The 12,076-nt window shown below is 53.2% G+C and overlaps 4 protein-coding genes across 4 annotated transcripts; 2 read left to right on the plus strand and 2 right to left on the minus strand.

The window, feature by feature from the left end:
• Positions 1-380: 380 nt before the first annotated feature.
• On the plus strand, positions 381-2,019 carry VTN00DRAFT_234 (uncharacterized protein; the record flags this gene model as incomplete). Its single annotated transcript, XM_069428547.1, has 2 exons — positions 381-689; positions 748-2,019. The coding sequence occupies 2 exons, from the start codon at positions 381-383 to the stop codon at positions 2,017-2,019; spliced, it is 1,581 nt and encodes a 526-aa protein (XP_069290942.1).
• Positions 2,020-2,358: 339 nt separating this feature from the next.
• On the minus strand, positions 2,359-3,177 carry VTN00DRAFT_235 (uncharacterized protein; the record flags this gene model as incomplete). The annotated part of the gene is made up of 3 exons (XM_069428558.1): positions 2,359-2,434; positions 2,531-2,886; positions 3,031-3,177. The coding sequence occupies 3 exons, from the start codon at positions 3,175-3,177 to the stop codon at positions 2,359-2,361; spliced, it is 579 nt and encodes a 192-aa protein (XP_069290943.1).
• A 532-nt stretch (positions 3,178-3,709) lies between these two features.
• VTN00DRAFT_236 (uncharacterized protein) lies at positions 3,710-6,451 on the plus strand (the record flags this gene model as incomplete). Its single annotated transcript, XM_069428569.1, has 6 exons — positions 3,710-3,748; positions 4,120-4,304; positions 4,376-4,451; positions 4,510-4,874; positions 4,935-5,363; positions 5,416-6,451. The coding sequence occupies 6 exons, from the start codon at positions 3,710-3,712 to the stop codon at positions 6,449-6,451; spliced, it is 2,130 nt and encodes a 709-aa protein (XP_069290944.1).
• A 1,103-nt stretch (positions 6,452-7,554) lies between these two features.
• VTN00DRAFT_237 (uncharacterized protein) lies at positions 7,555-11,251 on the minus strand (the record flags this gene model as incomplete). Its single annotated transcript, XM_069428580.1, has 3 exons — positions 7,555-9,314; positions 9,369-9,464; positions 9,523-11,251. The coding sequence occupies 3 exons, from the start codon at positions 11,249-11,251 to the stop codon at positions 7,555-7,557; spliced, it is 3,585 nt and encodes a 1,194-aa protein (XP_069290945.1).
• Between the last annotated feature and the right edge of the window lie 825 nt (positions 11,252-12,076).

The raw sequence follows: 12,076 nt of genomic DNA on the forward strand, positions 1-12,076 counted from the left end.
ATGTCCACCGGACTTATCAGGCCTGACAGATCCGAGGACCGGAGGGACGAGACAGACAGAAAACAAAAAAAAAAAAAGATAGAACCCTGGGCGGGAGATGCCGACGGCCGGACCCAGCGTCAGGCACGCGGCTCTCGGCACGCTCGATCCGACCTCCACGCTCGAGATCCAATGATGGAGGATTTTTTTCCTCCCCCAGTTGAAGCGGTCACTCTTCTGGCGGCCTCTAACGCCTGCGCGCGCTATCATGACATGCCAGCCTGCTGTCCGGCCCGACATAAGTGGCGAGCGTGATCCTCTCGCGCCGTCCATCATGCTATCCCGATGGTCTGACGGGACTCCGGCTCACCTGGGTCTGGTATTTGGCTGTCGTTGATACTATGGCGGCCACCGAGCAGAACTCGTTGGAGAAGGGAACCCCGGAGGCCTCCATCGGAGAGCCAGAGAAGCAGCAAGACCCGTCCGGTGGTGATGGGGCCGCTCTCGAGGCCAATGTTACCAGGCGCTCCTCCATCGTCGAGTACTCGGTCTTCTCCAAGGCCCAGAAGCGATATGTCGTCTTCACGGCATCATGGGCAGGCTTCTTCTCGCCGCTTTCTTCCCAGATCTATTTCCCCGCCCTCAATACCCTTGCGCAAGATCTCAATGTCTCCCTTTCGCTGATCAATTTGACGTTGACCAGCTACATGGTAGGGCATGGAACGTCTCCCCAGTTCGAATGCTATGACTAATGCTTGTTTGATATAGATCTTCCAAGGGCTGTCGCCCATGTTCATAGGCGATTTTGCTGATAAGGGCGGACGGAGACCAGCTTACTTGATCTGCTTTATCATCTACATTGGTGCCAATGTTGGCCTCGCCCTGCAGAACAACTATGCGGCCCTCTTCGTTCTCCGGTGCATGCAAAGTGCCGGTAGCAGCACCACAATTGCTCTCGCCTCAGGCGTGGTCGCGGATGTCGCTACGCCGGCTCAACGAGGGTCATATATGGGCTTCGTCACTGCCGGTTCACTCATGGGCCCCTCGCTAGGCCCTGTCATTGGAGGTCTGCTTTCCCAGTATTTGGGATGGAGGGCCATCTTCTGGTTCCTCGTCATCCTGTCTGCAGCTTTTCTCGTACCTTTTCTTATATTCTTCCCCGAGACAGCTCGCAGGGTCGTCGGGAATGGCTCGATCCCACCTCAGAAATGGAACATGTCCCTGATCAGCTATCTCAAGGCGCGGAAAGCTGCTCAAGAAGGTAATGCAGTCGATGTGCCCCAAAATGCGCCATCCCGCAAGGTTGGCTTCCCGAACCCGTTGAAGACGCTCTCTATTGTCTTTCAGAAAGACACGAGCATTCTGCTTTTCTCGAACGCCATCATGTTCGCCGGTTTCTACGACATTGCCGCGTCGATCCCCTCCATATTCCCTAGCCTCTACGGCCTCAATGACCTGCAAGTAGGTCTCTGCTATCTTCCATTGGGGGTCGGATCTACCATCGCCTCCATCATCAACGGGAAATTTCTCGACTACAACTACCGCCGCATTGCGAAACGCCTGGACTTCCCCCTGGTCAAGAGCCGGAACACGGACCTGAAGGACTTTCCGATTGAAAAGGCCCGTCTGGAGATCGCATTCCCCCTCATACTGATTTCAAGTTGTTCTGTCATTGCATTCGGATGGTGCCTGAACTACAGGACGCACATCGCTGCGCCCTCCATCATCATGTTTTTCCTAGGTCTGTCCCTGACCGGGTCTTTCAACACCGTCAGCACACTGCTCGTCGACATCTACCCGAACGCTGCCGCCGCGGCTACGGCGTCGAACAACTTCGTCCGGTGCCTGCTCGGGGCCGGGGCGACAGCGGTGCTTGTCCCAATGCTGGACGCCATGGGGAGAGGCTGGTGCTTCACCTTCATCGCGTTCGTCATGATGCTCTTCACGATTCCGCTGCTGCTGGCCGTCATTCGATTCGGGCCCAGATGGCGGGAAGAGCGACGGGCCAAGCGGGAGGCGAGTAACGTTGAGAAGAGCTGACAGTTCTTGTCAATCGCTTGCTGAATAAACCACTGATTGGTTTAGTTTTTCGACTTTTTTGGCCTGTACTACATACATAACCTGATATACCCATATTAGGCACCATACAGCACTGTCTAATGGATGCATAGTGTCCCCAATATCTAATTTGCATAATCTCTGCCCTTATTTCCGTATTGCGTTAGACGCCCTGAAGAACCTCGAGCGAGGTCTTACATTATACACTAAGAAACCATACATAAGCATCAACGTGAGAGGCTTTTATAGCAGCTACATCTTTCTCGTAACATCACATTACAGAATAAAAATGTCTATCACGGCATTGATCCCATCGCCTCATCAGCCAAAAGCAAAGAAAGCCCGCTCCAGTGGTTCCCGTTCCGACTCCCATGCCAGCCAGTCAGATCTCGTGGTTCTATTCATGAGAAAGATGCCCCGTCAGCATGTGTCCAGTCTTCCCGGAAAGGGAAAAAACGGAAAGGGTTATATAGGAAGAAAGGGAAAAACATACGGCAACAACCCCATCGCATTCACCTTCCACACTCCCAGCGCCAGCAGCAACAGCTGCATCAGCACATACACCGCCTTCACGCCCACCAGCTTCCCGCGCGTCGCGTCCGTCTCAAACTTGGAAAAGGTCGTATTCGTCGCCATCAGGCCCTGGATGGGGCCCTTGAACAGCATGAACACCATCATGATGCTGAAGATCTGCAGGCTGTTGCCGGACATGTACATCATGATGGCGTTCATGGGGAGCTGTTTCGTTGGGGCGAGAGCGATCTCCCAGGCCTTTTTCAGCTTGAGGGTGTCGGTCTCGACGGGGCGGGAGGGTGTAGGGGTTGTGGTGGAGGGTTGTTGTTGAGCACGCTAGAGGATTGATTTGTTCTTGTTAGTTTTGCGTGTTCCGCTTTTTGGAGAATTTCAAGAGAAAAGAATGCTGGCGCGGGAATGGGATAGAAAGTTTCTCCCTCCATATCCTTTCTCTTTCTTTATTTTGAGTAGGGATCGTACCTGTTTTCCAGCAGCCTTACTGGAGAAGCCTGGCGGGTCGGGGATGTTGGATGTCTTCGGCGGACGCGCTGGCGCGGGATTGTTCAGGGCGACGACCCATTGTGGCGGCGGAGGAGGAGGAGGGCCGGAAGAGGCTGTAGAAGCCATGGCGCAAGGAATACCTCGAGATGAGGCTGTTGGCGGTTGTCTTGATTATGGCAGAGAGGTGAGATACAAGCTATCAGTAGCTCCAGGAGTCGCGCCGTTGCGGAGAGTCAGTCGGCTGGGGCGGCGGGCGGAAGCCGGTCCACTCGGAGACGCAGGGCCTCGTGGGCTCTCCGGACCTTCTCCCCAGCGAGACCGTTACGAGAAGTTAGAACTACTGCTTTACCCCCAGGGTTGCGGTTTGAAGCTTTTCCCAGCATCTTGGGTTTGCTTCGCGTCAGTTCGTTTTTTTCCCTCCTTCCCACCCCTGCGTGATCGACGACCGCCAGACCGTTCGAGTCGAGGCATGGACGGCGCTCTGCCCCCCGTGCAGCCAACCAACTAAAGCAGCGCCCAGGGCGTTCTCTATCCCCCCTCGTCCAACGAACACCGTCCCATGTGATTCGGGTGGTGGTGTCTATTCCCTCGAGTCCGAACCGAAGCGTTAGTTATCTGAGGAGAAAGCGAAGAGGAGTCATCTGCCATTCAAGCCACCATGAGCTCCGGCGGGGGAGACGCGAAGCTCTTCGCGAGGGTATGTCTTGCTTGTCCCCCCGATTTATCAACCCATTGGCTATTACACCACGGTCCCTTTTTTTCTTATTCCTTTGCTTTTCGACTGGCGTCTCTGCATTTTTCAATGGCAGACAGACAGGGCCGTGTCGAAAGCCCGGCTCCAACGTCGACTGCGTCGCTCAGACGCTCCTCCCTGTTGCAGTCTGTTGCATATAAACTGTCACGAGACTACAGAGGCGTCGCTCCTCTTTGCTACCTTTCCCTGATATGCCCCGCTCTTGTGTTGTTATTCCATTATCCATTGCTCCCCGTTGAATTTGAATTCCAATGTTCATCGGAGTCACTCCGTATGCGACGTACCCTAGCTCACATTATGCTCGCACTTCACAGGGCAAAGTCGCGGAGCTGCGGCAGGAGCTCAACAGCGGCGGCAAGAAGGACAAGAATTTCTCCGCGAAGAAGATCGCCCTCAAAAAGATTGTCGCCAACATGACCATGAGCAACAATGATATGATCGGCTTGTTCCCGGACGTTATCGCTTGCATGAACATCCCGAGTTTGGAGATCAAGAAAATGTATGTTGCGAAAGGATGATACATAAACAAGTGCCTGGAGAGGAGAACCGCCGCTGATGGTGCTGTGACAGGTGCTTCCTGTTCCTGGTCAATTACTCGAGGATGAAGCCGGATGTTGCTTTGAAAGCGCTGCCTAGGCTGGTGGATGTATGCAAACGATGTCCCCCTAGCATTCGTATATACAAACTGACAGAAGGTGCTTCAGGATATGGAAGACACCAATCCGCTGGTGCGCGCCTTGGCTCTGCGGACAATTTCCTACATCCACGTCCGCGAATTCGTAGAGGCGACGGTCCAGCCCCTGAAACGATTGATGGGGGACATGGATCCTTACGTCCGTAAGACTGCGGCCTTCTGCGTCGCGAAACTCTACGACCACGATAAGAAAATGGTGGAGAACTCAGATCTCATTGATCGGCTAAACAGGATGTTGAAGGATGAGAACCCGACGGTGGTTTCGAGCGTGCTTGCTGCGTTGGTGGATATCTGGGAACGGAGTGAATCCATTTCTCTGACCATTGACTACGTGAGCGCATCGAAAATCGTGTCGATATTGCCAGACTGCTCTGAGTATGTCTCCCCCCCCCCCTTTGCGGCTCGTTTATGGCGTCTGTTTCTAATGCTGGACAGATGGGGCCAGACATATATCCTTGAGGCGTTAATGTCTTACGTACCAAAGGAGTCATCAGAAGCACTGCTTCTCGCAGAGCGAATTGCTCCTCGACTATCACACTCCAATTCCGCTGTTGTTTTAACTTCCATCCGAGTCATACTCTACCTCATGAATTACATCTCCGACGAAAGACAGATCACTTCTCTGGCAAAAAAGCTTTCACCACCCCTTGTCACCCTATTATCGAAACCACCAGAAGTTCAGTATCTGGCGCTTCGAAACGCAATTCTTATTCTACAGAAGAGACCCGAAGTACTACGGAATGATATCCGGGTATTCTTCTGTAAATATAATGACCCGATCTACGTCAAGGTTACTAAGTTGGAGCTGATCTTCATGCTTACTACGAAGGAGAACATCTCGGTAGTGTTGACAGAGCTTCGGGAGTAAGTCTGCTTGGTATGGCAACAAGTGGGGTTTTGACTGACAGTTTCATAGATATGCGACAGAAATCGATGTTCATTTCGTGCGCAAAGCTGTGCGCGCCATTGGAAAACTGGCCATCAAAATCGAGTCTGCTGCGCGAGAGTGTATCGATGCCCTTCTGGACTTGGTGAACGCTAAAATCCCGTATATCGTACAGGAAGCGACAGTAGTGATTCGGAATATCTTCCGCAAATATCCCAACCAGTATGAAGGCATCATCGGAGCTGTCATCCAGAACATTGACGAGCTGGATGAGCCCGAGGCAAAAGCTGCCATCATCTGGATCATTGGACAATATGCTGACCGAATTGAGAATTCGGACGGCTTCCTTCAGGACTACCTGGCTACTTTCCACGATGAACCTATCGAAGTGCGGCTTGCCCTTCTCACGGCCACAGTGAAATTGTTTATCCAACGCCCGACCAAGGGTCAACAGCTGGTGCCCCAGGTTCTGAAATGGTGTACGGAAGAGACAGACGACCCGGACCTCAGAGACAGAGGCTACATGTACTGGCGTCTGCTGTCCACCGACCCTGCCGCCGCGAAGAACATCGTGATGGGTGAAAAGCCACCTATCACTGCGGAAAGTGAGAAGCTCGATCCAAAGACTCTCGAGGAGCTCTGCCTGAACGTAGGCACCCTCGCAACCGTCTACCTGAAGCCAGTGCAGCAGGTCTTCCGTAACGCGAGACCCAAGCGGCTTCAGGACAGCCCGGCCTTGCAGAAGCCCCGAGAAGACGACAATGCGAACGGGGTCTTTGATTTCACTCCCGTCGTCAATCCCACCGCGGTCCCACTGACGAATGACATTTCGAGCAGCAACGGTCACGGAGGCAACCTCGCTGCCGCAGTCAACGCGGCCGACCTCTACTTCAATGGTGTCGGCAGCCAGCAGATGGCGGCGCTGAACCTCGGTGGTCGCGGTGACGTCGGAGCCGGCGGTGGAGGGGCCCCGCAGACCTCGTACGTCGTCAACCAGAACCAGCAGCAAGCGTTTCAGCCGCAGGCTGCGGGAGGTGCAGCAACAGGGGAGTTATTATTGTTGTAACCTATTCTCGACCACTGGTGTCGATTTTACGATCATGGACCATGTCATTATCGACATTCAAGGCCAGTAATCTTACTTCGCTTTCTTGCATTTCGTGTCAATTTCAATTGAACAGCAGCAGTCTGTACTATTTCAGCAGTTGGGGCAAAAAGAGCTCAAGGTTCTCAACACTTCGTTTTCACCAATTGCCATTGAATCCAATAAGGTGTGCTTGGGGTCTTTTTCTCTTGATTGATGTCCTTTTTTGAAACTTGATTACTTTTATTTTCTTTTCTTTTTTCGTTCTTCTTCAAGCAAGCAATTTGTACTAGGTAGTTATTCATACATAGACTTTTTCTTTGTGTACCATCAATATACCATTGGATATTTGGACCTTTCTATGAGAGGTAATATAAATGACCATCAATCTTGTGTCAGAGATGCTCGAGCTAAGCTGCGATAATGCTGCAATGCCGCCAGTCGCAGCATGGCAGAACGCGGGCTATGGATTAGGTAGGTAGATTAGGTAGTTTGGTAAATACAACTTGCACGAATGGATGAATACGAATAATGAGCTATGTATTGTATGTTATGTATGATGTGTAAAAAGTAAGGGCTAAATAGTTAGAAATAACAAGAACAGAAGCAAAACTTAACAACAATGTATGAATCAGAATAACGAGCGCCATGCGATTAATAATGAAAATATTGGCAGTTGGCAGTAGAATAAATATGAATAGTAAATAATAATAAAAAAGTAGATACAATATTCAATTCAAATGTGTAAGAGGGGGAAGGTTCATTTGGAACAAATAAATAGATAGATAAATAAACTGGAACAAGAAAGACAAGACACACAAAAAGAAGAATGACAGACAACGAAAGGCATCTGCATCATGAATCGCTAAGTTAAATAACCTAATTTATTTATTTAGTTTCATTTCCTCTTCTCCGTCCATCTGGTATGGTCATCACTTTTTTTCCTCTTGTCCTTGATCAACCCTTGTCAGAGATGTTTTTCCAATTCAAAGACACAAGTATCAGGAATCCACCCTATCATGAATGACACATGGCAGATAGAGTAAGAGCTTTCATATCATTAATGTCTCTGTCTTTTTCTTCTTTTACTCCTTCCCGCTGTCCCAACCGATCCAACTTCTCGGCATGACTCGCCACACTTTACACTCTCCGCTCTTCAGATCGCTCAGCTTGAAGCTCTCCATCTTGATCTTCTTGCTCTCCCGACCTTGTTCCCATGCGCGGATCTTCTTCTTCGTGCCATCCCAGTCGACCACGACGCCGACATGGTCCGGTTTGCCGACATCGACGTTGTACTTCTGGTGCATGGTGCCGCGGTGGCCCTGGAAGCGCGCGTTGCGGAAGCTGACGATATCACCGGCACGGATTTCGTCATTCTGCTGCACCGAAGCGTTGGCAAGGTTGGCGTAGACAAGGGCACCGTAGGAGCGTGTCCCGACAGGGCCCAGTGCATCGGTGAGTGGGGAAAGGAGATGGTGAATAAGGGCGTGGGGAGTGCCGTCTCCGACAGTGGTGTTCTGGATAGCGTTGACGGCTTCAGAGATCTGGGCACCGAACTGCTGGTGAGCGTCCTCGAGCTGGTCCTGACGGGGCCGGTTGGGAGGAGGTTCATGACGCTGATCGAGTGATGCGTCCGCCGGGTTCTTCGCATCGAACTGCACCGTGACGACAGTCTGCGAGTAGTCCATAAAGAGGACATAAACGTCCTTAGAAATGGTTGTCTTTCCGCCCCGTTTTGTTGTGCTGGATTCCTCGATCTCATAGACGAGATCTTTCCGATTCTGGAAAACGGGTGGAGGAGTATTGGGCTGTGCCCACCACATGCTTCCTTGTCCGAGGTCGACATCCATTGCAATATATCCCTGGTCAGAAGATGAAGGACGGGCAAAATCCACAGATCTTCGCCCACCCGGCTGATTTCTCATGAAATCAACAGATCCACGCTGACTCCGCGAGGGGGGTGGAGGTGGTGAAGACGGAGCATGGCTTGGAGGAGGCGGAAAAGCTGAGTAAGTTTGTACTGGGGAGGCATCATACAGTTCGTCATCTTCATTTTCAGCGGGGCGCGGTACCTCTGGTGGTCCACTTGGGGGTGGGGGTGGAGGAGCGCCATGCTGAGGAGCAGTGTACTGATAAGGATCGTACTCATTGTCTTCCTCAAAAGACTGCTCTTTAGGAGCAGGAATTGGTGGAGGGGGACCTCTTGAGGCATCGATAGACATTCTCTTAGGTGGCTGAGCCGGAGGAGGAGGGGGCACTGCTCTTGGAGCGGTCGGAGGTGGAGGTGGTGGGCGGCTTTCCGGCGGACTTCTTGGAGAATGCAGCGACGGATCATCCGTGATGGTACCATCGTCAAGACTAGAATCTCTGCCATGTGCCTTCAACGCATCTTTGTACTTCGCTCCAGGGGCGATATCGGTATCGTAATCTCCATCGTATTCCGTAACCTCACCTTCGCTATCTTCACCAGCTTTGTAAGTCGGTGAGACGATGCTGCTTCTACTGTCAACAGTTGATCTACGGCCGGCAGAAGCAGGCGGAGGCGGAGGAGGCGGTCTTGTCTGCGATGCCGGCAGCGCAGGCGGACTAGTAGGCACCGGTGGAGGGGGACGACTGAGTCTCTTTTCTGAGCTGAGAGTTGGAGACTTTGGAGAAGTGGCGTCATAGGTGGATGGGCGACGAGGAGGCTGCTCAGGGACAGGAGGTGCTGGTGCGGCCGGAGCATCAGGTGCTTGGACACCTGTCAAAGTATTTGACATATTTCTGACGTGGGCTGAGAGTTCATCGTCCGACTCCTCTCCAGGACTAGGGGACACTGGAGACTTCACTGGCGGAACAGGCCGTGCTAGGCCCAACATCAGCTTTTATACATTGCGAAAACTCAAGGGGAGTTACACACATTCTGGCACCGGTGGAGCTGATGCAGGCTCTTCAGAAGGCACAGGCGGCGGAACAGGTCGGGTTTCTGCCGGAGGAGGAATTGGGACTGGGCGCTCTTAAGTGATTGTCAGAATACTAATTGATATCCAAAGGAACACAAGGAGTATTCTCACCTTGAGGGGGAGGGGGTGGCGGTGCTCTATCGATGGACGCTCGTGGGGATGGCTCTTCATGAGCTACATCCTCCACATCAGGGACTTCCTCAGGGGGGTGTTGTTGGGTGACAGGAACAGGTTGTGCTTCCTCCTCGTCTTCTTTCTCCACTTCTTTGGTGGATGAGAGCTGTTCAGGGGGCTTTCTGGCATTCATCCCAGGTAAGGCCATGATAGGAACCGGCGGTGCGTGCATCGCAGGGGCAGCCCTCTCAGATTCACCAGAAGGTCTCCTATCAGGTTCCGCAGATGGCTTTGGCTTCCGAGGACCAGCACCAGCTAGTCCAGGCAGGCCGCCAGGAGGACCAAACATTCCCATCATGCCCATACCACCACTCATCTTCGCCATCCGTTCACGGAGCTCCATTCTTCGCTTTATTTCAGGATCAATTTCCTCTTCCTCTTCCTCTGTCTCTTCATCCTGCTCATCCTCGTCCTGCGCTTCTTCTTTGCGTTCAGCGGGGACACTGGACTTCGAATGCGAGCTTCGTGGCGGACGCTCATCGAGCTCTTCTTTGCCAGTAGACGTCTCCGCGTCTTCAGTATCTCCAGCGCCGGAATAATCTGCGTCATTCGTGTCACTCACGAGTTCCCGAGATGGCTGTGGAGGGCTTGCGAGATGAGAGGCAGCTGTTGTCGGGCGTGAGCGGTTGGCCTCGTCTCCTCCAGCACCCTCAGAAGTGCGACCTTTAGCAGTTTCAGTAGTATCCGTCCTTTCCAACTCCGCACCATCTGCTTGCTCGTGCGACTCCACCCGCTTCTTCGGAGGTTTCTTCGGCTTCTCCTTCTTCTGCGCCGCCTCTGCATGACGGGCCGCCTGTTCCAATTGCTGTTTCTGAAGCAGCGCGATCCTCTCCTTCAAGCTGGTTGGCTTAGGTTGATCTTCGGCTGGTTCTTCTGCCGCCTCAGTCGGGGCTGGACGATGTTCTGATACCGGAGGCTCACGGCTGATGCGATCCATAACCTCCGGATCCTCCTCTCGTCTGTATATCTTTGGAGGTGGCTCTCTAGGCTGGGGAACGTAGGCATCTTTGCTGGGGGGTGGCGCAACGAAAGGCTTTCTAATGAACACGTTGGAATTTTGTGCGCTCAATCCACCCGGCTTGAGCGGAGCAATTGGAGGCGCAGAGGCCTTGTTAAATGCGGCTATGCGGTCTTTGAAGGAGTTTCCAGTAGGCTTGTCCGCGACCGCAGGAGGTGAGGGTTTGGAAGCAGGCTTCTGCGCTGGCTCAGCAGGAGCAGGCGGAGGAGCCGGAGCCTGCTTCGGAGGTGAGGTAGGAACTTCGGGAGCAGAGACATTTGCAACCGGGGGAGACGGAGCCCGATGTGAAGCATTCTCTTTGTTCACAGGAGAATCCGTCTCTACCTCCGGCTCTGGCTTGGTCTCCGGGACTGGAGGGGCTGGAGCCTCGACCGCAGGCTCCGGAGGAGAGATGATATCGGCTTCTTTCTTGACTCTGCTTGGCCGTGAAGGTCTGGGCGGAGCGGGCGGCTCGTATTTCTCGACAAAATTTCTGGGGAATATGCCTTCCCTCTTCGTCCCCGAGTCGTCCGTGTACTCCCCGAAGTACCAATCCTGATCCTCCTCCTCCGTCACCGTTATGATCTGGCCGATGGGAAAATTGAGGTCATCTTCATGGGCCGAGGAGTACTCAAAGACCGCCTTGACTGTGAACGGCGTGATGGACATCTGGGAAACCGTGCCGTTGACAACGGTGCGGAACGGAGGGTTGTGAGTAGTTCACGATGGACACACTGCAGGTGAGATGGCAGTGGAGGGATATTTGGCCGCAATAAACGACAAATTAGAAACAGCGCTCCCACCCCTGATCTGCAGAAGCTGGTCAGACTTGGATGCTGAGAAGGAGCAGTTGTGCACGGGGGTCAATGGCGGCCTTGCTGACGTACGTCGGTGGGCATACCCCAAACGCAAAGCATCCACAACTTGCGGCAGAACTGGGGTAAGGCGGGACACGCACCTTGAACAAGGCTTCGAGGATTGGAGAGGGAATTAGAGTAGAAGTAGCAGCAGAGCAGCCTCGGAGAGAACGGAGAATAACAGGAGATGGTAAGGCCGGAAGCTGGGGATGTTTCGTGAACGGGGGGGTTGTGGTGGAGGACGGCAGTGCATCGGGGCCATCACGCTGGCGGGCGTCAGGACTCTGGTTTCTGGTCAGCGAGCCGCTCACGGCGACGACGATCGGGGCCCGGCGTGGCTAGTGCTTCCTTTCCCGCAGTTCGACCAAAGCCGAGCTGTCCACGCCACCGTTTCCTCCGAGTCCCTCAGACTGACATGAGTCTTGATGTCGATCGTCTCGCCCTCACGGCGCGCTGACCAGCCACTACTGAACCCCGCCGTGCTCCGTTTTACTTTTACGTCTTCCATCCACAAAGTTACCAGCTGCTCCGTGGTTCCCCGTCTGCCCGTCTCCTGCTCAGACTAGCGTTTCTTCGCTTCCTCCACCACTACTTCAGGCCAGACCCAGTCGAGCAGAGATCTCCCTTGACTGTTTCA

The sequence above is a fragment of the Thermoascus crustaceus genome, assembly GCF_041956765.1.
Source record: "Thermoascus crustaceus strain CBS 181.67 unplaced genomic scaffold VTN00scaffold_1, whole genome shotgun sequence".
NCBI classification, from domain to species: domain Eukaryota; kingdom Fungi; phylum Ascomycota; class Eurotiomycetes; order Eurotiales; family Thermoascaceae; genus Thermoascus; species Thermoascus crustaceus.